The sequence below is a fragment of the Podarcis pityusensis genome (genome assembly GCF_964106645.2).
Source record: "Podarcis pityusensis genome assembly, chromosome: 16".
In the NCBI taxonomy this organism is placed as follows: Eukaryota; Metazoa; Chordata; class Lepidosauria; order Squamata; family Lacertidae; genus Podarcis; species Podarcis pityusensis.
In genome coordinates, this window is record NC_138041.1 from 28582435 (window position 1) to 28610171 (window position 27737).

The window sequence follows — 27737 nt, forward strand, 5'->3', positions numbered from 1 at the left end:
GGTCCAGTCATGGCTGACTCTGGGGTTGTGGCGCTCATCTCACTTTATAGGCCGAGGGAGCCGGAGTACAGCTTCCGGGTCATGTGGCCAGCATGACTAAGCCGCTTCTGGCGAACCAGAGCAGCAAACCGAAATGCCGTTTACCTTCCCGCCAGAGCGGTTCCTATTTATCTACTTGCTCTGGTGTGCTTTCGAACTGCTAGGTTGTCAGGAGCAGGGACCGAGCAACGGGAGCTCACCCCGTCGCGGGGATTCGAACCGCCGACCTTCTGACCGGCAAGTCCTAGGCTCTGTGGTTTAACCCACAGCGCCAAACAGACAAAGATATTAGCAGGGTTATTATAATAACCTGCAGTTTCATAAGAGTATACAGTACATTTTAAAGTAGATAATTAAAGGAGCAAATTAAATGAATTTGGATATGCAGAAGACATTAAAAAATAAATGTAAGGAACCACAGAAAGAGGGGGAAGGAAGTCAAACTTTGAAATCTTAAATTGATTGTAAAATTAATGAAATGTATAAATTTGAAAAGTATAAATAAAAAATTAAAAAACAAAAGTTTTATGTTAAGATGCATTGAGACCTGCATAGTGAAAAACATAGTTTTTATTTAAAAAAAGAAATAAAGTTGTTTCTACAAGAGGCTTGTGGTTAGGCAAACTAAGGCCCAGGGGCTGGATGCAGCCCAATCGCCTTCTAAATCCAGCCCATGGACGGTCTGGGAATTTTTTTACATGAGTAGAATGTGTCCTTTTATTTAAAATGCATCTCTGGGTTATTTGTGGGGCATAGGAATTCCTTCATTCCCACCCCCATATAGTCTGGGCCCCCACAAGGTCTGAGGGACAGTGGACTGGCCCCCTGCTGAAAAAGTTTGCTGACCCCTAGATGAGGCTAGACAAATTCATGGAGGACATGGCTATCAGCAACTACTAGAGCCAAGATGACTATGTTCTATGTCAACTGTTGGGGGCAGCATTTTTCCAAATACCAGTTGATTCTGTCCACAGGAGGACAGAATGCTGTCTCCACCCATATCCTACTTGCTGGTTTCCCTGCAGGCATCTGGGGGACCACTGTGAGAACAGGATGCTGGTCTAGATGAGCTACGGGCCTGATTCTGCAGGCTCCCCTTTTGTTTATAGAGAACTCCCTGCATCGAATGTGCAAAGGAAATCAGGAACTTCAGTCGGCGCAAGTTCTCAGAACATTCAGCTCTGCTTGTTTCTCAGTTTGCTCACACATACACATAAACCCATCTGTTTTATCCCCAATACATTTATTTAAGGCATACACACAGGAGACACAAGGGAAGCAACTGGTTTGTCTGCCTAGCTTGCCGCAAGTTTGTACCTTGTCACAACTTTGCCTTTAATTGCCTCGTAAGCACCAGCTCCCCACATCATGTGGAGTATCGTTTTGGCAGGGAGGAAACGTTGAAGGGCAGATAGGAGAAAAGGAAAGAGATAAAAAAAAACATGATATAAGCAGTGCTGGATTTACATATAAGCTAAACAAGCTACAGCTTAGGGCCCCACTCTCTTGGGGGGGGGGGCAAAAAATTAAAGGAAAAAAACCACCTGGATGTACATCTCCAAAATATAAGATAAAAAACAAATAAAAAGAAACCTACATATAGCAACAGTGTTTTGTGTTGTGTATAGACCTATTAGGTCCATAAATTTACCCAGGGGTCAGCAACCTTTTTCAGCAGGGGGCTGGTCCACCGTCCCTCAGACCATATGGTGGGCCGGACTATGTTTTTTTGGGGGGAAATGAACAAATTCCTATGCCCCACAAATAACCCAGAGATGCATTTTAAATAAAAGCACACATTCCACTCATGTAAAATCACGTTGACTCCCAGACCAGCCACGGGCCGGATTGAGAAGGCGATTGGGCCACATCCGGACCCTGGGCCTTAGCTTGCCTACCCCTGAATGTACCATAGTGTCATACCTCGTGTTGCATTAGGTCCATTAAGACGGCCCTGACGGTGTTCCATTGCACCAGAAGCGGTTTAGTTCTGCTGGCCACATGACCCAGAAAGCTCTCTGTGCACAAACACCGGCTCCCTCGGCCTGAAAGCGAGATGAGCGCCGCAACCCCATAGTCACCTTTGACTGGACTTAACCATCCAGGGGTCCGTTAACTTTATCTTTTTTTTTTTTACAGGAAAGCGAGGGGCAGGTGGGGCTTGTCAGTCTGGGAAAGTAGCCCATCTAGGAGATGGAAAGCTGCAATTCTAAACCTCTGCTGCCTTGCAGGACAGAAGAAAAAGCTAAGGAGTAAACCTACAAATCCGGCGCTAAGACAGTTGGATGGCATCTTGTACGTCTCCTTCCAGCAACTTCTGCAGCCAAGCTGGTACCATAATGTCTTGCTCTCCTTTCATCTGGACCACATCAGCGAGGTCGAGGGGGGTGGTCCTGTTGTCTGGGCAGGCCAGGACCTCCATATATACCACCCAGGCTTGTGCCCAGGAAGGTCACTTTGGTGCTGCTAGCACAGTCGTTTGACTCTAGCCCTGGAGGTGCACTCTCTTGTCTCTAGAGACAGACAGATGCCAACAATACCCAGGGCCACAGTTGTCTTGATTTCATACATTTATGAGGCAGAGCACTAAGCGTTAAGCCAGGGGTAGGGAAGCGGGTGGCGCTGTGGGTTAAACCACAGAGCCTAGGACTTGCCAATCAGAAGGTCGGCGGTTCGAATGCCTGCGACGGGGTGAACTCCCTGCCAACCTAGCAGTTCGAAAGCACACCAAAGTGCAAGTAGATAAATAGGTACTGCTCTGGCAGGAAGGTAAACGGCGTTTCCATGTGCTGCTCTGGTTCGCCAGAAGCGGCTTAGTCATGCTGGCCACATGACCCGGAAGCTGTATGCCGGCTCCCTCGGCCAATAAAGTGAGATGAGCGCTGCAACCCGAGTCAGCCACAACTGGACCTAATGGTTAGGGGTCCCTTTACCTTTACCTAGGCCCAGGGGTCGGATGCTGCCCAATTGCCTTCTGAATCCGGTCCGGGAATCAGCGTGTTTTTACATGAGTAGAATGTGTGTTTTTATTTAAAATGCATCTCTGGGTTATTTGTGGGGCATAGGAATTCATTCATATTTGTTTTTTCAAAATACAGTCTGCCCCCCCCCCCAAGGTCTGAGGGACGGTGTACCAGCCCACGGCTGAAAAAGGTTGCTGACCCCTGCGTTAGGCAGTGTATTCCATTAGAGTGAGCTGAGGGGAATCTGTTGGCTAGGAAATGATGACCTGTTGCAACGTTGTTCTGCAGGTCCCACTTGTACGTTAAATAGAACCTGTTCAGCCTTTACAGCATCAATAGACATGATGTTATTGATGAAGAATGGGCTGCCTCCAAGTTAATACCAACATTTTGTAACTGACAAGATGGCTTTCATCCTTCCAGCCTTGGCAAGAAACAGGAGACAACCGATTAACAAGTATCTTTTATTGAGCCTCGGACTATCCAAAAAAAAGCACACCGACTGCAGCTTAGTACTGCAACGCTCCATTTCCGTCCAAACTATCCAGTAAAAATGGAACCACTTGTTAGTATAAAAGTTGAACAAGGTACAAGTTTAGCTTACAATGAAGTTAAATTGGAGATGCGGATATAATTTTAGTTTCACAGATTTGTGCTGCTAAATGGCAAAGATAAAAACACTGAGAAGAGTTGACTGTACAGCCTCCTGCAGTATTCCTTTTTGCAATAGATTGAAAGAACACACCAACATTTTTTGATGGAGAGTTCAAGGGAAACTGTGTTCTTAAAAGGAAGTCAGTGGGTGATTAAGTGAACTGGTCAGATATTCAGTCCATGAATCACATTTTCCAAGGAACGGATCATATGATTTCGAGAAAACTATGAAGTCTAAAATGCAGCATCTTGGATGCCTCAAAACTGGGATTGTCTGCAATTACTGAGTTACTCAATTCTGGAGAATTCAAAGCTACAACCAAGAGGGCTCTTATGAACCGGTTAACTGCAGTCTTTGGGCACCAAAGAATAAGGAAGAAATTGGTAACACAACTATACTGCGTCACTTCCGACAGTTTTGGTGTGACACTTTCACATTAAAACCACTAATTTTCCTAAAGCCTTTCCCTCCAAGTATCGGAAGAGGGCTTGTCAATTTAGGAAGACTACTGTCTGGAAGTTCAAAAATGCCATTTTTTCTAACAATGAAGAAACGCTAAAGAATGTCGCAAAAGCACCCAGCAGAGACACCCTGAAATTTAGGAAGACACCTACTATGTGATGCATTGCTGGGTCTGTGGGTGGGATCACAAACGATAAACACAAGCCACCAAGCAGTGCAAAATCTAGTCCTTTCAATAACAACTTCTGAGCAAGGTCAGTTGAAATGGGAGAATGCACAACAGCTGAGCTGGGAAGACTCCTCTGTATAATCTGCTCCAGGCAAATGCAATCCATATTGTGAAGAAACCTCTCCACTGGGCAAAGAGTCAGGGAGAAGAGACTCAACCAAAACAATGCTATAAAAAGGTGTCCTCACCGACTGTCTGGGTCATGGCACCTTGGACTGCGGGAAGGAGAGGGCTCACATGGCATGACTTTTCTGTACAAAATAGTACCTTGCTTGAAAAAAGTTAGCAATTTCTGGGAGAAGGCTAGGCTAGACACAGTGCCAGATTTAGGGTGGTACGGGCAGTTCCCTTGCACATGGCACCAAGCAGAGGAGTGGAAAGTTGAGAAGATCCATAATTGAGAAGATCCATCTGGGGGAGCCAAATTTTGGCCTTGCACTGGGTGCCATATTACGAAAAGTCTGCCCCTGCTAGAGAGCTTCTTCACAAATCTAGTTTTCTATGTTGTTGTTGTTTAGTCGTTTAGTCGTGTCCGACTCTTCGTGACCCTATGGACCAGAGCACGCCAGGCACTCCTGTCTTCCACTGCCTCCCGCAGTTTGGTCAGACTCATGTTTGTAGCTTTGAGAACACTGTCCAACCATCTCGTCCTCTGTCGTCCCCTTCTCCTTGTGCCCTCCATCTTTCCCAACATCAGGGTCTTTTCCAGGGAGTCTTCTCTTCTCATGAGGTGGCCAAAGTATTGGAGCCTCAGCTTCAGGATCTGTCCTTCCAGTGAGCACTCAGTGAGAATGGATGTGTTTGATCTTCTTGCAGTCCATGGGACTCTCAAGAGTCTCCTCCAGCACCATAATTCAAAAGCATCAATTCTTCAGCCTTCTTTATGGTCCAGTTCTCACTTCCATACATCACTACCAGGAAAACCATGGCTTTAACTATACGGACCTTTTTTTCTATGTATTATTATTAGATGGAGGATCTAGAGACCCATTTACTCCACACATCTACTAGGACAATTTTCTTCCTTCAGGTTGCAAAATTATATGGTTCCTCGAGTTTTCTGAACCAGACAGGGCCATGTTTACTTTTTTCCACAAACGTATCACTAATGAGCATCTTTTAAATAAGATCAACTCCATTATCGGAAACGACTAATAGTTTAATGCGATTATTGTGTGCCAGACAGAGATATTAAGCAGCTATTTTAAAAGATGTATTAAAAAACATAGACATAAATAGGCACAAAAAAAACCAAACAGAATTCAGATGTTTCCTAGGAGGGGCAAAAACTCAGAGCCTTCATCACTTTCCTTCAGTTAAAACAGCTATTTTTGCTGGTTATGGAATTGCATCATTATTACAAAACAGCCTTATTTCTTCCGCCCTGTTAAGTTTGCCTTCGACAACAGCAGATGGTGCAATTATATAGTCTACCAAAAGGAGGAAAATTTGTGTACACCCAAGCATAGCCTCTCTCTCCCCATAGGACACTCCTAACAGTGAAAGCATCTCTAGGCATAGCCCTTAGAGCAGAAAAGTCCAAGTTAACAGGACCCAAAGAGCAAGCTCATTTCACAAAGTCAGGATAGGAAAAGAGTGGAACCCTATAGAGAAAACCGTTGTCAGAAAAACGTGGAAAGTAGAGCAGAGGGCTAGCGATTTCCATTCAGAACCGACGTTCCAAAAAGAAATCTACACCTAGCATTACAATGAAGAAAATATTTGCTTAATTTTCTCAGCCTGCCTAATTAACAAACAAAGTAGATTTAACATGAAGGGAAGAGGTTCCCTTTCCTTCCTTTGCAGCAATTTGCTCCTCCCCAAACCAGTACAGTGGAACCTCAAGCATCTTGGAAGCTGAACATTTCGGTTTTCGAATGCCGAAAACCCAGAATTGCTTCTGTTTTTGAACGCAGCTTGGCAGTCGAACAGCTTCCGAGGCGTGTTTCTCCATTTTCTCAATGGAGAAAATGGTCCACTGAGCCTCGGTTGTCGAACGCTTTGGAAGTCGAACGGTCTTCCAGAATGGATAATGTTTGACAACCGAGGTTCCACTGTATTGCAACGTTTGAGAAATCTAGAGATGTGACTATTGCCAATCCTTTCCAATAAAAGATCTTGCTCTTTGCTTTTTAGGACATTCACACACTGCCAATGCCGTGAAGATCAGTGAAGTTTAGGCACTGTCCCCAGGTCTGTCTCAGCAAAAATGCTCTTTTGCTTGAATACGACATGAGTAACAAGTATCTTAGCTGCTCCTAAAGTCAAACTTCAAGTGGGTCCTTTATACCTTTTTCCTCCCCGCAATGTGCCTAGACCTCTGAACTCATGAATGTCCACTTATCTACGAGCATTTGGCATAATAAAATATAATAATTGAAACTGCGACTATGAAATGGGTGTTTCTCCTGGGTAGTTAAGAGCAGATGTACGTAGTTACCCTGCACAAAATCCTCAGCATTAAATTTGAGGGATAAAGGATAACTGTAATAGATCATCGTTAAAAGAAAGCAACCTTGTTTGCCCTTCCCAAGTTCAGTTCTTTGATATATTTCTGAAGATCGTGGCAACGACGACCGAAGCTGCTCAGATTTAACCTTGACTGGGAGCAAAGTAAATTGAGAGTGAAACTACTGTAACAAGCATGACAGCACTGATGTGTTGATACCGTAGTACTGAGACTCCTGCCAAGTTTCCAAGGCATTGGTTAAAGCCCAAGTCAGCATAAAGGTATACTTCCTGTCATTGAAACTCAAAGGTCACCAGCTGGAACCCAATAACCAGTGCTATGCGACAGTAGCAATTATATTAATTATTGCAGTTACTGGCAGTTCTTTGTTTCTATTACTAGTCACCAAAGGGACTCAAGGGATGGTGTTTACCAGTAAGCACAGCTTTAAGCTTATTTTACTATCAGGTAGACAAAGAAGTGATCCTGTGTATTATTATTATTATTTTGTAAAGGAAAGCAGGTTACCTTTATCCTGTACAGATAATAGGTGCTATGTTCCAGGATTTATAGGTAGCAGTTAAGGTAGGTAAGGTAAAGGATGCCTGGACAGCTAAGTCCAGTTGAATTCAACCACGGGGTGTGGCGCTCATCTCGCTTTCAGGCCGAGGAAGCAGGCGTTTGTCCACAGACAGCTTTCTGGGTCATGTGGCCAGCAGGACTAAACAGCTTCTGGTGCAACGAGACACCGTGATGGAAACCAGAGTGCATGGAAACACCGTTTACCTTCCCGCCACAGCGGTACCTATTTATCAAACTACTAGGTTTCAAACTACTAGGTTGGCAGGAGCTGGGAGAGAGCAACGGGAGCTCACTTCATCGCAGGGATTCAAACTGCCAACCTTACGATCAGTAAGCCCAAGAGGCTCAGTGGTTTAGACCACAACGCCACCCATGTCCCTAATTCGGCAATATGGTGCCTATTTTAGCAATGGGACCCTTGTAGGACAGGAGTGGGAAACCCTTTTGGCTCTGCAGGGATGGGTCTTGCGAGCCAAATCTGACAAATGGGTGGAACTGACAACCTGCAGATCAACTGTCAAGTCACAATGATGTCAGCTGCAAGATGCTTTGAAGTCGGAAGGTGCTGCTAAAACAAATTTGTTTATTTTGCAGGAGATTCTAGGATTTGCAGATTTTGCAGGAGAATCAGGAAGAGGTTTACATGGAATCATGGCAAACAGAGCAACATTTAAGCCTCACTCATCAGCTGATGACCGGGAGTTAAATCCTGCTGCTTTGGCTGTGCACACCTGTTCCCTGTAACCAACACAGGATTTAACCCTGCCTTCCTGTCTCATCAGCTGTCACCATGAGAAAAATGGCATAGCAGGGCTAATTGCGCACGCGCGCACACACACACACGGCAGGCCAAGATCGGCTTGCAGACTGGAGCCGCCCCCCCCCCCCCAATTGTAAGCCTAGAAAGATCTCAAACTAATACCACAAGCAGGTACAAAAGCAGATGACTGCAGTTTTTGGTTAGGACTCACGAGTTCCTTTAGATGTGACCAGAGCAATAAGGGGAAGTCTGCATGCCAGACGGCACACTGGTTTTGCGACAGCACTCTGTTGCAAAAGCATTTTTGCCTTTGATGTGGGGCTAAGGGGTACTACTATTGAGAAAGCAAAGGTCTAAAACCACACGGGGCATGTGGAGTAACTGCAGCGTAGAATTTCGCAAAACTCCACAAAAATATTACAAGCTTTGAAATACTCGATATGCACTCCTGTCAAAGTGCATTCTTATTCACAATGGCATCACTCAAGTATTTCAATGTTATCAGAGGGGGAAAATTGCTGGAACCACTGATTTATTAAATCTGTTGCACTGTTTCTAGGGCACGGCCTCCGATTTTCATAGGCTGCTCCTGAAGCTTATCAGTGTGCCCCAGCTTTGAAATGCAAGATGAAAAATTCACTTAGAGCTGCTCTGCTACTCACGTAAGAGCGATTTCTAAGAATGCAAGGAACGAACAATGCCTGTTGTGAAATAAGGCAATGCACACACTCTCACTATACTGAACACTCACTACAATTAAGGCCAAAGAGCACTTAATAGATGGCATATATTGTGTCTGGAATTGAGGTATTATACAGTGGAACCTCAGTTTTTGAGCGCCTCGGAAACTGAACGATTCAGAACCCGAACGCCGAAAACCTGGAAATAATTGCTTCCATTTTTGAATGCACCTCGGAAGTCAAACAGCTTCCAAGCTGTGTTTCTCCATTTTTCCTCGGTTTTCGAATGTTTCAGAAGTCGAACGGTCTTCCGGAATGGATTGCGTTCAAAAACTGAGGTTCCACTGTACCCCAAAATCAGAAGCTTAAAGAGGCGATGGTGAAAAGCACCCTTAGGCATGCATATGTAAAAGAAGGTGGTTTAAAATCTCTCATATTGCACTTCAGGTTATTCGTCTTTAATTACAAGGCAAATCAGTCACATAAACCCATTTTTCTTATGCTGGTTGTTTTCCAGATAGCAAGATGATCTCCAGCTGTATAAAAGGAATCAAGTTCTTGTGTGGAGGTGAGAGATTTGGATCTCCCTTAAAGCTCCTTGATCTTTTTGTCTGTGCTTTTAATATTGATGTCCAGAGTCTCCACCTTTGTGGTGAGGCGGCCCAGAATTTCATCCTGCTCGTCGATTTCAGACTGTAGGCCCAGAGCGAGGTTTTTCAGGCGGCCCAGCCCAGAGGACATTTCATCTGCAAATGGACGGAGACAATGGAGCAGGGTTAAGAGCAAGGATACAGGGCAGGAAATGTGTTTGGGAAGTCAATTCATAATAAAGCAGCTGCTCCGAGAATATTCTGAGCGAAGGAGCCAATAGTTAAAGAGGATGGTTGTTCTTTATCTGTGGCTTTGGAATAATAACAATAATTTATTATTTATACCCCGCCGAACTAGCTGGGTTTAGCATTCAGGGTGCGCTCTTGCAATTGTTAGCCTTTATAGTGTCACAGGACTATTTTTTGTACAAACTAACGCAGCTATCTCTGTAAATAATAAATTATGATTATGATTATTTATACCCCACCCATCTGGATGGGCTTCCCCAGGCACTCTGGGCGGTTCCCAACAGAATTAAAAGCACAATAGAACATAAAACATTAAAAACTTCCCTAAACAGGGCTGCTTTCAGATGTCTTCTAAAAGTCAGATAGTAGTTTATTTACTTGACATCTCATAGGAGGGCGCCACTGCCTGATTCCCTGCAACCTCACTTCTTGCAGGGAAGGAACCGCCAGAAGGCCCTCGGTGCTGGACCTCAGTATCCGGGCTGAATGATGGGGGTGGAGACGCTCCTTAAGGTACACTGGGCTGAGGCCATTTAGGGCTTTAAAGGTCAGCACCAACACTTTGATTTGTTCTCAGAAACGTTAAGGTAAAGAGAGCACTGCTGCCTTCAAACATATTGCTATTTCTGATCCTCTTCCAACTCACGACCACTGTCTTTTTGGAGCAGCAATTAGTAGAAGAAGAAGAGTTTGGATTTGATACCCCGCCTTTCACTCCCCTTCAGGAGTCTCAAAGTGGCTAACATTCTCCTTTCCCTTCCTCCCCCACAACAAACACTCTGTGAGGTGAGTGGGGCTGAGAGACTTCAAAGAAGTGTGACTGGCCCAAGGTCACCCAGCAGCTGCATGTGGAGGAGCAGAGACGCGAACCCGGTTACCCAGATTACGTGACTACCACTCTTAACCACTACACCACACTGGCTCTCTAGTAGTTAATCACATCCACTTAATTTTTGGCAGTCAAAAGTGCAACTTGTAGAATCTGATGAGAGCAGCTGCTATTGCGCATCCCTTAATTTCTGCACAGCAAAGGAGAGGAACCTTTGCTCCCCTGCCCCCCAATGTTGCTGAACGACAACTTCCATTTCCCCTGGCCATCGGCCATGCTTGCTGGGGATGATGGAAGTTGAAGTTCAGAAACAACTGGAGGGCCAAAAGTTCTTCTGCTCCCGTTGTGCAGGAAACAGAGCCCTTGTTGGCAATTTTGCAGGAGGAAGCATTGCGCAGCAAAGCAACCTGTCTGTCTGCTGCCACCCTGCCATATCCTTTCACTACTCCAATTCCTTTTATACCCCCTGATTAATCAACAGAAGATAATTAATAACAGTCCTACATTCTTGTTTTTCAAGTTGTTTGAAGACTTCTTATGTAGCAAGCCACTAATTGAATTATTATTAACAAATATTGATGTTAATCATTTTTCCATCACCTCCTATTTCCATGAAAAGAGAATTGAAAACAGGGACACATGCTTCTCTCTGCTTGGGAGAAAGCCCCAAAGGAACCAAAGAGATTCAATTTCAGGTAAGGAGCTGGTATTAAGCATTACAAAGTTCAGGCTGTCATTACTCACCTAAGTTGTTATCGACTTTCTGATGGTAAGCTCGGAGGTGTTGATTCCTTGGGTAACTATCAGGTGGGAACAAAGACTCTGAACTGGTTCCAGTGGTACTATGCTCTGGCAAGGGGAAAAGGTGAGTTTTTAGACATTCGCCAAACACCAACTGATGGCTCCAGTTCTTTTTAAAGAAAGAAAACTATTTTAATGTAGCATGTGTGCCTTATGGCAAGTATGGTTTTATACTGAATTACTGGAACACATAATTACTAATTAAAGGTGGTTTGCAATTGGAAGTAAACAACACAATCCTTTTCTTGCAGACCTGCCAAATCACTATTCCTGCTTCTGTAGCCTAGTTAAGAGGCAAATTTGGCTTCTATCAAGAACTGCCATACCAAAAAACCCTGAATGTCCAACTCCTCCAGGCCTGGCATGGCCTTTTAAACAAGTTTAAACAAACCTGAATTATCCAACTTTCGTAGGTTTGGATGACTCTCCTGGTACTTTGACTCCTGTTCTTTGCTAACGGAGATGGCTTCTTTTAATCTGGAGATAAGAGAAAAGACAGGTACCATTCCCAGTGTCCAAACAGGCCTTGCATTAAGGGCAATGGCTTTTAGAAAAATCATTTCCCTTTCTGCAGTCTTTCCACACCCACACGCATTCGTTGTTGTTTCCTCGCCTCCCTGGCTCCTGATTAGTTCAGAATGAGTCTACAGGGTGGGAGGGAAACCATTTTCAAAAGAAACCTGGGGATGCACTGATCTTAAAAAATCCAAGGATGGAGCTGCCAGGAAAGCACAATGTTCAAAAGGCCTTGCTTCAAATACTGCGTTTTGACGCCTTTTGCATCTTTCCTGACTCTGCTGAGAATGGTCCAAAGGTAAATGTAAGTACCACGTTCTGATGCAATTAAGGGAGAAGTTGCAATGTGATTTGAATCTTTCCTGGCCCCACTGAAGAAGAACGCTGGGATGAAACTGAAGTCCAAACTTCCACCTGCAACCTGGGCTTCCACCCCCACTCTCCGACTCCCAGATATCACGATTTACACCTTTCCTAGCTGGGAAGAGAATTTGGGTTGCTTACTTGTTGCTTGCTTGGTATTCGGCAGCCCCGTTCTGCTCAATCTTGATCTCTTGTGGCTTGGCTTTGAAGTAATTCACAAAGCCGCCAAACACACTCTTAATGCTGTTGATGTGTCTCTGGCTTGTTTTCAGATCTTGATCCATCTTATCCACCATTCGTTCGCTGCGTTTCAGTGCCTCGCCTTGCCGTGTGAGCTCCTATGGAAAACAAGAGTTTGTTTTTTTAATCATTTTTATTGATTTTCCAATTAAAAAACATCCAATTAATATATCAAATCATAATCCAATTAAAATAGAAAACTAAAAAACAAAATAAACCACAAATTATAATCCAAATTATAATTATTGATTTTTGGGGTGCTCCCCATAGTCTGGACCTCTGAAGCATATCTCCAAATCTCAGTCCTGCCTCTTCTTGTTGTTTCCATATTTTCCACATCCCGATTTTAACGCTTTAAAGATCTCTGTCCCTGGCTCTATGATTCTCAATCATGTCAGACATCATATATCCTTTCGTCCGTCGAATACAGCTTTATTTGTGTATACAGTGGTACCTCAGGTTACAGATGCTTCAGGTTACAGACTCCGCTAACCCAGAAATAGTACCTCAGGTTAAGAACTTTGCTTCAGGATGAGAACAGAAATCGTGCGCTGGCAGTGCGGGAGGCCCCATTAGCTAAAGTGGTGCTTCAGGTTAAGAACGGACCTCCAGAATGAATTAAGTTCTTAACCCAAGGTACAACTGTATATATTTTTCCAACTGTCTTTTTACCAAGAGTTTTTAACGGGTCTGAAGAAAAGCGCCGCGAAATGTTTTAAGTCCGCAAAGAACCGGGTTTTGAGAATTGCACTCCCTGGTTGTATTGCCACTCAAGAAGAACATGAGACGAATCTGCTGGATCAGACCAATGGCCCATCCAGCCCAGCATCCTGTTCTCACTGTGGCCGACCAGCTGCCTGCAGGAAGCTCTCAAGCAAGAGCAGAGCCCAAGAGCCCTTTCCCTTCTTGAGGCTTCCAGCAACTGGGATTCAGAAGCCTCACTGGCCTCTGACCGTGGAAGCACACACAGCATAGCCAAAATGGCTAGCAGCCAATGATAGCCTTTGGCTCTATGAGTTTGTCTAATCCTCTTCTAAAGCCATCCAAGTTGGTGGCGATCACTGCCTCTTGTGGGAGTGAGTTCCACAGTTTAATTATGGAATCTCTCAAAGGACCTGTTGATGGCATTTTTCCATTTTACTGTTGAGAGCGTATTAACTTATGGTCTCTGTGTGTGGTTTGGGAGCTGCAGGGTCAGGGAAAAAATAATGCTGTCCAGGGTTGTAAAGACTGCGGAGAGAATAATTGGGTGCACTCTTCCCACCTTGGATCAAATCTACGCTTCCAGGTGTCATAAGAAAGCTGCAGAGATAGTGCAGGACCCCGGAAATGATCTCTTTCAGCTTCTGCCTTCTGGAAGAAGGTACAGGGTTATAACGACTAGGCCTAGCCACCAGAGAAAGTGTCTATCCAAATGCGATTTTGGTTTTAAACGCAGTGTAAGGTAGTCTCTATAGGAGTATATTGTATTTAATTATGGGGTATCAGCATTTTTAGGGGGCTAACCAAGTTGGGATAGCAGGCTTGCGGGTTTTTGAATGTCTGATGTAGATTTTTTCAATTTCATTGTTCTGTATGGGACAATGACAATAAAGATTATCGTATCGTGCTGTGCGAATAAGTGCTTTCTTTTGTCTCTAATCCACAATTTAGCACAAGCTGGAACAAACCCAGGCAAAGCCTTGGGCTCCCCCTTTTCCCTGCAGTATAGCTGGAATGAGTTCTTCACCAGTAGTTCCCCTTACCCAGAAATCTGGACTGTCATGTTCTGAAAACCAGAGATTTAAAACAAACTCCGATTTGTTTCAGAACAAAGCCGCTTCAAGCCATTGGTTTTGCTTGTTTAACTAACCAGAGTTTGTTTTGGACTGTAATCTTTGACTTGTAAGAAGTGACAAGTCAAGATTCTGGGAAAGAGGGATTAAATGCTTGCGATGTACCTCCTTCTGACTATATGGGAGTTGATGGGGATTCAGGAGAGTGATCCCAGGGGTTCGCTTGGGCTTATTTCAGCTCATGCATGTGCACTAAACAAAGGTTTAGTACAATGTGGAAAAGAGGCCCTTTGGTTCACTAGATTTCTTCAGCAAGTTGCTGCGTAATGCTGATGTGATGGTGATGAGAAATTGGAAGTAGTAATCCTTTCTATCTCCACGGTATTTTCTTGAATTCTATTTCTACTATAACATTTATGCAGCAAGATTTGCTGAAGGCATGAGGAAGCTAAGATGTGAAGACTCTGCTGATGCCTAATTAAAGCTCACCTGCCTACTGAACGGCACCTGCTCATTTCATGACCTGCTCCTTTTTATTTTTTAAACCACTACCTGAAATATTTGCCGGTCCAAGTTCCTACCTACAAGTGAAGAACAAAAGACTGCAGTCTCTCTGCCCAATTTCCCTCTAGTCTGATCACAAGACTCTTTCAGATAAGGTCTGATAATTTTCCCAGGGAGAAGAAAGGCTCCTTTTGGCTTCAGCCTCTAGAAAACACCGCAGTTCAGTCTATAGACTAAGAAAAACAATAACTTGGATAGATTTCAACCTTGATTATTATTAAAAAATACCTTTATGAGCTTGTTTCAATTTGTCATCTTCTAGTTTATCACAAACTCTGGGATACAATTATTTGAAGGAAATGGACTAAGCATGCAATTTCATTTGCGCCACACTTGAAGAAATCAACACCCACGGTTGGAGAGGACAGAACTAGCACTCGTTCCTAGTACTTTCATAAGTTCAAAACACTTCACCTTAAGCATCTTTTTGTAATATTCCTAACAACAATGGAAGCCAGGCCACTACTGTCCCCATATTGCAGATGCTGAAGCCAGCAGTGCCTTGCCTCAGTCCACCTGGAAAGATTGGAACCAGGGACGTCCCAATTCAGTACTCAGTATCTCTTAGACTTTGGTTTAAATATGTATATCAGGCACGTCCAACTCCCAAGAGACTGCGATCTACTCCCAGTATAAAAAAACTGGCAGTGATCTACCCAAGGTGGCAACTAACTGGGGAGAGATTTGCCCAGAGTTGTTGAGTTTTTGGGAGGAAGCAAAGGTAGAGGCGCTGCTTTTCCATGATCACTTTCTCTCATCCTGCGATCTACCTGGGGCACCCCGGCAATCTACTGGTAGATCACGATCTACCCATTGGACATCCCTGATGTATATGAATGGAATAATTTGAACGCAAAGTTAAGCACTTGTATGGCTGGAGAGCCAAGGCCCTACAAATAAACTTACTAGGATAAAAGGCAGCAGAAGATTGCCCCAGTCATACCAAGAAAAATTGAAGAACAGCTCATAACGGCTAGTCTTTTGGTTTACTGTATTTATTTTTTAAAAAAAACAGCCTCACTTCTAGAAAGACATTCCAGGAGGCCTTATATTAGTGGTTCTGCCAACCAAAGATGCCTAGCAGTGATTCAAGTCTAGGCTTCATAATTAAAGGAAATGATTAATAGGAAAGACTATGTAGTCAGGTGTATGCCCTCCTTTCTAGCCACTGGCTTAGAAATCAAGCACATTTACAAATGATAGGTCCAATGTCTTCAGCAAGTTTCACATATTGTTTTGTTTTACAAGAAACAAGACACCGTGGTCTGAGACAATGACAAAGTCCATCTCCTTCAGAGAGATGTCCTTTTACAGCTGCTCAGTTCCACCTGCCCACAATAATCATTTCCCAACAAAAGTTCTTACATGGATGTACTGCCATGTCTTCAATGAAACCAAGATACAGTGGTACCTCGGGTTAAGTACTTAATTCGTTCCGGAGGTCCGTACTTAACCTGAAACTGTTCTTAACCTGAAGCACCACTTTAGCTAATGGGGCTTCCCGCTGCTGCCGTACCGCCGGAGCACGATTTCTGTTCTCATCCTGAAGCAAAGTTCTTAACCTGAAGCACTATTTCTGGGTTAGCGGAGCCTGTAACCTGAAGCGTATGTAACCTGAAGCGTATGTAACCCCAGGTACCACTGTATAAAGCAGGCTTCCTCAACCTCGGCCCTCCAGATGTTTTGAGACTACAATTCCCATCATCCCTGACCACTGGTCCTGCTAGCTAGGGATCATGGGAGTTGTAGGCCAAAAAACATCTGTAGGGCTGAGGTTGAGGAAGCTTGATATAAAGGCATATGGTGCCCGGAACCAACAAATTCAGATGCTGTAACTGACACGAGCGGGTCCCGTATACTTTGAAATAATGTTGGAAAAGTTGGTTGGAAAGAATGTTGGAAATAAATGTGTGGACCAGGGGGTCGGCAAAATTTTTTTAGCCGCGGGTCGGTCCACTGACCCTCAGACCTTGTGGTGGGCCGCAGAAGTGGCACCGGGGTGTGGTGGGGAGCTGGAAGAGGCGGTGAGGGGGTTAAGTAGTCCTCCCCCACTCTCAGCGCTTATCTTCTCTGGGGCTGCCGCCACCACCACCGCCATCGTGGCTGCTTCTGGGTAGAGGGAGCTCGTCCGCTCCGCTCTCTGGTCCACAGGAGCACCAGGGCGGTACAGGGAAGATGAGCGGCACGATAGGGCTGGCTCCGGAGAGAGGCTGCTTAAAATGACGCTCAGCCAGCCCCCTTCCTGGAGGGAGGGAGGAGGCGCTGCTGTGGTGTGTGTGAGGTGGTGGTGGGGAATGGAATGGTGCAAGGGGAAAGATGGCGCAGCCCGAACGAACAGAATCCCCACGCCGATCCAGGGACAGTCCACAGGCCAGATCCTGAAGGCAATTGGGCCTCATCCAGCCCGCGGGCCTTAGTTTGCCAACCCCTGGTGTGGACAGACTCTGAAAGTCTGCCATTTCTGAAAGGGCATTTGAGTATGTACTCAAAATCATCATGCAGCTTTTATCCCTAATGAAGTATCCCGGTTTTTTCATCAGTTCTCAGACTCTGATCCTAAACACTTGGATGTAAACTGCACTGAAATCAATCCACTTACAGTGGTACCTCTGGATGCGAACAGGAACCGTTCCAGAGCCCCGTTCGCATCCAGAGCAGAACGCAACCCGCATCTGCGCGTGCCGCGATTCGCCGCTTCTGCGCATGATGTCATTTTGAGCATCTGCACATGCGGCGAAACCCGGAAGTAACGCGTTCTATTACTTCCGGGTCGCCGCGGAGCGCAACCTGAAAACGCTCAACCTGAAGCGGCTTTAACCCGAGGTATGACTGTACTTCCAAATAACACATAAGTTGACATTATTATAGGAAAAAATACTGAAGAAAGTTATTTTATCAAATACTCCCCATAAACTACAGCAAGGTCAATCTTAAGATTCTTGCTTACCTCTGAGGCAGCTACGCCAATATGCTCAGACTCATAAATGAGGGACAGAGCGTGGTTGCTGCTGTCCACAGTGGCCTGGGACCGCCTCAGGACTTCTTGCTGCAGGTACCTCTGTCTATCCGCCCCTTCTCTAGGGGGCTCATTACTTTCATTCCACTTGACTGGCTTTAAGTCTTCATCCTCGTCTTCGTCAAAAGGATTGTAGCTTTTTGAGTAAGCCGACATAATTGCAGCTCGGAGTTCGGGTCTTTTCTATGTGTGAATGTAAACAAAAGGGAGACTAGAACGAAACCAGACCGATGTTTTTCAGACCCAGATCAATGCCTTCATGCCAGAGATCGCCAGCAACGATGGGATGGAAAGCCGGATTCTGTGAAAAGAAGTGAGTAAATTTAAGCACAGATTGAAATGATTTGACAGAACACCATATAGGAACAACTGACAGCTCCTCCCCCAGCTCAAAGCTATTAAAATATATTTTTGCTCCACTTTCCTCCAAACTCTGACAGGTCATGCTATTCGGATTAGTGTGCCAGAGGCTTGGTAGAGGAAAGGGCAAGTCAATGATCCAGTCAGGAAATAGCAAACTGATCCAGATGACCCAAAATGGGTGGAACCATGGTACATAACCCCAGTCAAGCTTGCAAAAATCTATCACTTGCCCGATAATAAATGTTGGAAATGTAAAGAAATTGAAGGTACATTTTTTCACCTTTGGTGGACGTGCCCAAAGATTAAGGCTTTCTGGGAAATGATATATAATGAATTAAAAAAGGTATTCAAATATACCTTCCCCAAGAAACCAGAGGCCTATCTCTTGGGCATGGTCGGCCAAATGGTGATAAAAAAGGATAGAACTTTCTTTATGTATGCAACAACAGCAGCAAGAATACTCATTGCAAAGTATTGGAAGACACAAGAACTTCCCATGCTGGAGGAATGGCAGATGAAACTGATGGACTATATGGAACTGGCGGAAATGACTGGCAGAATCCGTGACCAGGGAGAAGAGTCGGTGGAGGAAGATTGGAAGAAATTCAAAGATTATTTACAGAAACACTGCAAAATTAAAGAATGCTAGAGTGATGTTGGATTGAAAATAAGTGGTTTCCAGCTGTACAGGATTTAAAGTTATAGACTAAGATTAAAGATTAGGATTAAAGAAGTTTAAGGAAATGGAAATTTGGTATTTAAGAGGTAAAATTTTAATGCTATATTATATTAAGATTAAAGATTGGGATTAAAAAAGTGGGAAAGAAATTGCTGGACAAACAATTTGAACTGGAATACAAAAGAGGGAGGTATGAGGAGGTCCAGAAAATAAGTAAATTTAAAAACGGAAATGAAAAGGTGATAGTTTTTAAATGTTCTGTTTCTTTTTTTGTTTTGTTTTTTGTTTTCTGTGCTTGTTTCTTTTTTGGATTATGTATTGTGTATTTGTGTATTTCTTTTTTATGTTTTTCTGTTTAACTTTTTACTGAAACCTTAATAAAAATCATTAAAAAAAAAAGGAAAAAACAAAAAACCCAAAATGGGTGGAACCAAGTCACATTCTTGTCTTCTTCCGTACCATGTGGCTCAACTCATTTGCTTCAAACATCTCAAACTGCCTGCTTTGCCGGTGTATTTTCACAGCTAGAGTACCTGCCTTTCGACAGTAGTGTTTCAGCAACACGCACTGTATGTTTTGATCCATGGAAGCAGGAACTAGTATGTGGATGTGGGAGAAGCTCAGATCTTACCAGCTTTCGATTTATACCAGTCCTATGGTATACCTTTGCCTCATCTTTCCACTTAAACCACTTCCAATGCTACAAAGAGGCCACCTTTCAAAACTTGATGCATCCTTGCTTTAAGGTGGTTGAAAAACAGAGGAGGTTGCGGAAATCGTGGATCAAACTATCCTCAAGAAGACACTATTAGAGAATTCAGTTGGGCTGCAAGTTCTGCCACTAAGACAAATAGCTTCCCATTTTGGCTATACTGTCAGCACACTCCTTTTGCAAACCCTAGAAACTTTACTGGAGGTTTTTTTGGGTGGGGGATCCTTATCAGCACAGTATGTTTAAAATGCAAGAGCACCCCCTGGCCTAATCTGAGAGCTTGATTAACCGTTCCTTGTCTCAGGACAACCTGAGTCACTGCATTGTGCCAGCCCCTCCTGACCAGATCAAATAGCATTTTGAAGGCCTATATTGCTCACATCTCTCAACAAAGACTGGTCACTGCAGCCTTAAGGCAGGCACTCTGAAGTCTGCCCCATCATGACCACCTGAAGCACAGCCTTTAGAAATTACTTACTATGTGGGATTTTCTGCCTGTGAATATTAGGTAAGTGCCTAATATCAGGTCAGTGGTTCTCGAAGGGTGTGTCAGAAGAGGATGGCAAGTGTGGCGGGGAGATTCAAGGACATAATGTGTTTAAATCAGCGTAGTGTAGTACAGTTTTACCTTGGTTTTTGAACAGCTTAGTTCTTGAACGTTTTGGCTCCCGAACGCCGCAAACCTGGAAGTGAGTGTTCTGGTTTGCAAACTATTTTTGGAAGCTGAACATCCCACAGGGATTCCGCGGCTTCCTGCAGCCAATCAGAAGCCATGCTTTGGTTTCTGAACATTTTGGAAGCAGAATGGACATCTGGAACAGATTCTGTTCAACTTCCTTTTTTTTATATAAATAATTTTTATTAATTTACAACAAAAACAAAAACACACAATAATTTCACATCCAATTTTCCACAAAGTATTTCTTTTCTGGACTTCCTTCAGCTTTTCCGTAAATCATTCGTAGTCATTATTAATTTACGCATTTCTTAGGTTTGTATTGTCATTATTTGAACCTTTCTTTTTCTATTCCCTTTTAACAATACTTCTCACATTTCACAGTGCTTCTTTAAATCCCTCTAGCGTTATTTGTCCCTCACTCATACTTTCCAGATATTCCACAAATTTTCCCCAGTCCTCGGTGAACATTTGGTCTCTTAAGTATCTAATCTTCCCAGTCAATTTATCCAACTCAGCATAGTCTAACAGCTTCCTTCTCCATTCTTCCATTGTCGGTATTTCCTGTTGGATTCTGTTCAACTTCCAAGGTACGACTGTATATATATATTCCAGAATATGGATATCTTTTCAAAATGAGAGCAAGAGCATCAAGCGATATGGAGGACAACCCTAGTTGTGATCCAGAATTACCATTTGAACAGTGCTGGAGAAGACTAATTGAAAGCTGTATTTTGGATATCCAATGACTTCCCTTCTTCTCCTTCCATAGTTCATTTTACGTATCATACATTCCTGAACATTTTACTATAACTATTCAAATCAGTTTTCCACTTTTACATTTGTCAAAAATTATTTACTCTCGAAGTTATCTTAGTGCTGCCAGCATTTTCAGCTGTATACAGTTATTTTCCATATATTCAAGAAATGTTTTCCACACTTCTTTAAATATATGTTCTTCTTGCTCTCTTATCCTATGTGTTAAATCTGCAAGTTCTGCATATTCTGTCAACTTAAGTTGCCAATCCTCTTTAGTTGGGACCTCGCTCACTTTCCATTTTGGGGCTAACACAACACGGGTCGCAGTTGTTGCATAAACAATCTTTTCTGACACCTAGGAAATTCTGTCTGGGTTCAAGATGAGCAGGTGACAGCAAAGGTTACAAGGTTTTTAGCTGGGGCAATCAGAATAAGATCCACTATTTGACTATCGATTAAAAACCCTAAAATGTATTTTATATACAGTGGTACCTCGGGTTACATATGCTTCAGGTTACAGACTCCGCAAACCCAGAAATAGTACCTCGGGTTAAGAACTTTGCTTCAGGATGAGAACAGAAATCGTGCTCCGGCAGCGCGGCAGGCCCCATTAGCTAAAGTGGTGCTTCAGGTAAAGAACAGTTTCAGGTATGAATTCATTCCTCTGGAATGAATTAAGTACTTAACCCGAGGTACCACTGTAATTGTTTCTATTCTTTGTATATCATACTGTTGTTTTATTGCTATGGCCGATAGCTGATGCAAATAAAGATTCATTCATTCATTCATTCTGTCTGGGTTATTTCCAACAGAAAAGACTCTGGGTTTTTTTGGGGAAAGTAGTTTTAAATATTTTTTTCAATTCATTATAAATCATTTCCTAATATACTTTTACCTTTTTACATGTCCACCACATGTGAAAAAAGTTTCCCTCTGCTTCTTTACACTTCCAACACGTTTTATACTTTCTGGATGTTTCATGATCATGTCAGGTTTCCTCCCACCCTTTGGCTGTGCATCAGCAGAACAAAGCAATTTAAGTTTACCAGTTTAAGAGTGCTTAATGATCAGAGCAAAAGAACAAAGCAACCCTTCTTGGAATGAAGGTGCTCCCAATTAAGCTTCCCTCTTACTTCCCCCTGAGTCATCTGCGTCACTTCCCCCTTCTTACAACCTGATCTTGCAGCCACTGAGCCTTCTCCTTGCCCTTGGAGATAAAGGCTGGATGCTTTCTAGCAAAGGGGAGTCAGTTCTCTCAATCTCTTCCTGTTCTGCTTCTCCTAGTTGTTCCCCGCTCAGCTCTCCCCAGCTGTTGTTTTCGAACTATGCCCCTCTGCAAACCAATTCTCTAAATCTATGCTACTCCACTGTTCCTAGGCAGCTTCAGGATCCTGGTCAGGAGCAGGAAGTGTGTGTGTGTGGGGGGTTTCCCATCATTCCTCATCAGAGCTGTAACCCTCAGTCTGGTCTCTAACATATTATAAAGTACGTAGCTGTGTTCCACGTTATATATAAATCAAGCACTACTAGGAATTATTTCCTTTTGTTATGCAGCATATTTTTTATCAATAAAATTTTTGGTGTGGCATGAGCAAATTTTTACAGTGGTACCTCGGGTTACATACGCTTCAGGCTACAGACTCCGCTAACCCAGAAATAGTACCTCGGGTTAAGAACTTTGCTTCAGGATGAGAACAGAAATCGTGCTCCGGCGGGGCAGCAGCAGCAGCAGGCCCCATTATCTAAAGTGGTGCTTCAGGTTAAGAACAGTTTCAGGTTAAGAACAGACCTCCGGAACGAATTAAGTACTTAACTCGAGGTACCACCATATTCTGAAAGTGTGTCCCAGAGAAAAAAGTTTGAGAACTGTTGTTTTAGGTCCTTGCTAAAGACTTCTCTGTTTAACAGCCTTTTCCTGCCCTGCGATCCAGGCAATGTGCTTGCATTCCTGAAGCAGGCTTACCCAAATATACTAGCTTTAGGATCTGATCACATGATACAGGGCACTAGGACAAAAGCATCACATAAGCTAAGAAAAGGCTGTCTGAGCAATAATAAACTAAGACACCAAGGATGTGTACAGGATGATCCTTATCATGTGCACTTGGAAGCAAGCCCACACAGAGCAATGAGACTCATGCTTTTGTCAACTGGTAGTTGCCAAATTCTTTGGGACTTACTTTGCAGGAAGTGTAAGTAACAATGCAAAGTATGCTCCTGAGCCCAGCTCCAAGTGCTAATTTTGGCACTTTTGGCACTTCACAGCTTAGAATCAAGGTAGTTAAATGATCAATTAACTCCATATGTACCTGTTCAGATCTTAAGTCTTCTGCAAGGTGCCCCTACCAGGTGAGGTGTGGCAGAAGGATACAGAAGAAAGGATCTTTTTAGTAGTGGCATCCCAGCTATGAAATGCTCCCCTCCGAGAGGTTCACTTGGTGCCTACCTTGACATCATTCCAGCACCAGGCACAGGCATTTAAAATCTGTTTCAGTGTTAAATTTCATTTTTATCAAGACTACTGTTGTTATGCTTTTTATAACGTTTGATTAACTTATTTTAGGCTTTTTAGATTTGCATTTATTTTTGTTAAAAGCTACCCTGAGAACATAGCCATGGGATGGCACCATACCAACATTTTTAAATAAACAAATTAAAAATAAATACTACCCACAGACCTAGGTCAGGTGTTGGGCTAGCAGCAGCCCTAACTTTGGGTTTAAAAATAAAATAAAAAATAAACCACTTTGAGGACTATTTTGGATCAAACAGCAGGATAAAAATAAAACAGTACGCCAATGGAATTACTATCACGAACCTAATTACTCATCACCACTAGTTTATTACCATCAACAAAAGCACACACCATACAATTCAACATAATCTTAAGTATTGAGCAAAATACAAAGCAAAGTATAACCGGAGAGAAAAGGGATAGAGGGTTTTTTTTAAGCGATCTGATGAAAGACTATCCCCCACCTGTTTCAAAAGGGGAACCTGTGGCCCTCCAGATGTTGCTGAGCAACAGTTCACATCCTCCCTGGCCCTTGGCCACGTTGGCTGAGACAGATGGGTGACGGGAACTGAAAAGCATCCAAAGAGCACCAGCTTGCCAATCCATGGCATAGAACAGGGTGCCCCGAACTAGGGTCTCCACTGTTTTGTTTTTGGACTACAATACCAATACCAGATTGCTTAAAAAAAATCTCCATCCCTTTGCCCTCCAGTTATACTTAGTATTTTGCTCAGTTCTTAAGATTATGTTGAACTGTATGGTGTGCATGTTTTTGTTGATGGCAATAAACCTGTGGTGATGAGTAATTAGGTTCGTGACGAGTAATTCCATTGGTGTACTATTTTATTCCTGTCCTGCTGTTTGATCGAAAATAGTCCTCAAAACGGTGCGCATATACACACACATATATCAGCTATCTATCTCATCTATCTATATATGCATCTACCATACACACACACACACAATATATCATATTTCAGGAGTCAGCAAACATTTTCAGCAGGAGGCCGGTCCACTGTCCCTCAAACCTTGTGGGGGGCCGGACTATATTTTGAAGGGGGGAAAAGAATGAATTCCTATGCCCCACAAATAACCCAGAGATGCATTTTAAATAGAAGCACACAATCTACTCATATAAAAACACGCGGGTCGGATTGAGAAGGCGATTGGGCCGGATCCAGCCCCCGGGCCTTAGTTTGCCTACCCATGATATATCATATATAAACCTCAACATGAGGGCTGCTGCTAGCCCAACACCTGGCATAGCTCTGTGGGTAGTACTTTTTAATTTGTTTATAAATATTGGTAAGGCACCATCCCATAGCTATGTCCTTTGGGTAGCTTTTAAACAAAAACAAATGCAAATTTAAAATAAGTCAATCAAATATTTTAAAAAATAGCACCCCTGATCCCTGGTGCTGCTAAGCTTGGGATGATGGGAGCATAGCTGTCAACTTTCAGATTTGAAATTAAGGGATCAGCAGCCTCGAAAATAAGGGACCAGCAGCCTCACCTGTCCCAGAGACAGTCTACGGGATATCTAACAATCAGGGATAGCAGCGGGAAACGGCACTGGAATAAGGGAATTTCCCGCAAAAAAAGGGAAGGTTGATAGCTATGGATGGGAGTTGTAGTTCAGCAACAGCTGGAGACCCAAGTCCTGAGTCACTGTTGTGCAGTGGCCCTTGACCTCAAACTGGGGAGGACCCAGCTTTCAAATCGCCCCCCCCCATCAGCCACAAAGCTCACTGGATGATGTTGGATCGATCTGTTCTCTCTGCACCTCCAAAGGTGGGTTTTTCAAAGTCCCCAGGAAGCTCACCCAAGGAGCCACCTTAACTCTCAGCCCAACCTACCCCGCAAGGCTGTTGGGAGGACAAAGCGACTCAGATCCCCCCCAGGCAAGCCTACCTCTTGTTCTGAGGATAAGAAAACACAGGGAGGTGTGTGAACACCATAAATGTTTCCTTTTGCTCCTTGGGGGCGGGGCGGGGTATAAACCTGGTTAATAAGATCTCAATAGACCATCCTATCACTGCAGATGGTGACAGCAGTCACGAAATTAAAAGACGCCTGTTTCTTGGGAGAAAAGCAATGACAAACCTAGACAGCATCTTAAAAAGCAGAGACATCACCTTGCCAACAAAGGTCCGTATAGTTAAAGCTATGGTTTTCCCAGTAGTGATGTATGGAAGTGAGAGCTGGACCATAAAGAAAGCTGATCGCCGAAGAATGTATGCTTTTGAATTATGGGGCTGGAGGAGACTCTTGCGCATAGCTGTCAACGTTTTCCCTTTTTGAAGGGAAATTCCCTTATTCTGAATAGGATTCCTCGCAAGAAAAGGGAAAAGTTGACAGCTACGCTCTTGAGCAGGGATCAGCAACCTTTTTCAGCCGTGGTCCGGTCCACCGTCCCTCAGACCATGTGGTGGGCCAGACTATATTTGGGGGGGGGGGAATGAACGAATTCCTATGCCCCACAAATAACCCAGAGATGCATTTTAAATAAAAGCACACATTCTACTCATGTTAAAACACACTGATTCCTGGACCCTCCGCGGGCCGGATTGAGAAGGCGACTGGGCCGCATCCAGCCCACGGGCCTTAGGTTGCCTACCCCTGCTCTTGAGGGTCCCGTGGACTGCAAGAAGATCAAACCTATCCAATCTGAAGGAAATCAGCCCTGAGTGCTCACTGGAAGGACAGATCCTGAAGCTGAGGCTCCAATACTGTGGCCACCTCATGAGAAGAGAAGACTCCCTGGGAAAGACCCTGATGTTGGGAAAGATGGAGGGCATAAGGAGAAGGGGGTGACAGAGGACGAGATGGTGGGACAGTGTTCTTGAAGCTACAAACATGAATTTGACGAAACTGCGGGAGGCAGTGGAAGACAGGAGTGCCTGGCGTGCTCTGGTCCATGGGGTCACGAAGAGTTGGACACGACTAAACAACAACAACAACAACAACAACAACAACAGACCATGGGTAGTTTGCCTACCCATGATATATCATATATAAACTTCAACGTGAGGGCTGCTACTAGCTCAACACCTGGCATAGCTCTGTGGGTGGTATTTTTTAAATTCGTTTATTTATAAATGTTGGTACGGCGCCTTCCCATAGCTACGTCCTCAGGGTAGCTTTTAAACAAATGCAAATTTAAAATACAGTGGTACCTCGGGTTACATACGCTTCAGGTTACATACGCTTCAGGTTACAGACTCCGCTAAGCCAGAAATAGAGCTTCAGATTAAGAACTTTGCTTCAGGATGAGAACAGACATCGTGCTCTGGTGGGGCGGCGGCAGCAGGAGGCCCCATTAGCTAAAGTGGTGCTTCAGGTTAAGAACAGTTTCAGGTTAAGTACAGACCTCCGGAACGAATTAAGTACTTAACCAGAGGTACCACTGTAAGTCAATCAAACATTTTTAAAAATAGCACCCCTGATCCCTGGTGCTGCTAAGCTTGGGATGATGGGAGTTGACCATCCTAAGGAGGAAAAAAAGAGGGAAAGCTGCTTTCTGTTAGCCCCTTTCCCCGGCACTCACTCACCCACCAGCAGCAGCGCCCCCGCTCTTCGCCTTCTCGCTTCCCGTCACGAGCCGAGTCAGCTTCCTCTCCTTCTTTCCTCAGGCAGGTCAGGCGGGCCAAACCACTTCTCCACCTAAGGCGGGGGGGGCGGGGGCGTGGAGAGAGAGAAGAAAATGGGAGGGCGGAGAGAAAGGGAGGAAACGAAACAAGATGGACGCGGTCGGACTGAACCAACCTACCGCTTTGAGAGAGGGTTTTTTTTATAAAGAAAATAAGACAAAAATAGTAATTTCAAGGTTTTTTTATCCTCGGGAAGAACAGCTCACGGTGGGCGGAAGCAGACGTTGGATTTGGTGAAAGGAGAAAAAGTGGTCAATACGCTTTAGGCACATAAACACACTCTAGCCTGAGAGAGTTAGTTGGTTGAGTCTCTGCCTTTTTTTTTTAAGGTCGGGATTCCAGGAATGAAGCCGCTGCGGGCGCCGCCATGTTTGTCACGTGCCGTAGACATACACGCCTTGCCTTTAGACTTGAGTAAGTGCATTGGCACGATCTCCGGTCCTTTCGATGGGAAGGTGTTGGATTCAGACTTGGCCATACTTTAGAGTAGGCTCACTGAAATAAAAGCATTTTAAGGATTTTGATTTTAAGAGGGCATACGCAAAATCTGCTTTAGAACTCCCCTGACAAATTGAATTCAGTGCTGCAGCTGAGCAGACATGGTTAGGATCCTGCTGTAAA

At 44.0% G+C, this 27737-nt stretch overlaps 1 protein-coding gene and 1 long non-coding RNA gene across 3 annotated transcripts in view; both read right to left on the reverse strand.

Annotated features, from left to right (window-relative positions):
- Positions 1-5486: 5486 nt before the first annotated feature.
- The window catches only part of LOC308465439, a 272654-nt gene continuing 250403 nt past the window's right edge, over positions 5487-27737 (reverse strand). Inside the window, exon 2 of the long non-coding RNA XR_013980440.1 lies at positions 5487-6603. This is a non-coding gene — a long non-coding RNA (uncharacterized lncRNA). The remainder of the gene's footprint in view (positions 6604-27737) is intronic.
- On the reverse strand, positions 9256-27144 carry SNAP29 (synaptosome associated protein 29). Of its 2 annotated transcripts, none has more exons than XM_080985299.1 (6): positions 27022-27144; positions 17694-18063; positions 12309-12505; positions 11680-11765; positions 11232-11336; positions 9256-9565 (listed from the first exon to the last, which is right to left on the reverse strand). In XM_080985299.1, the coding sequence occupies exons 2-6, from the start codon at positions 17916-17918 to the stop codon at positions 9408-9410; spliced, it is 771 nt and encodes a 256-aa protein (XP_080841425.1). In that variant the 5' UTR covers positions 17919-18063; positions 27022-27144; the 3' UTR covers positions 9256-9407. The 2 variants fall into 2 exon arrangements, with proteins under 2 accessions (XP_080841425.1, XP_080841424.1); XM_080985298.1 differs by having other exon boundaries at positions 27018-27144.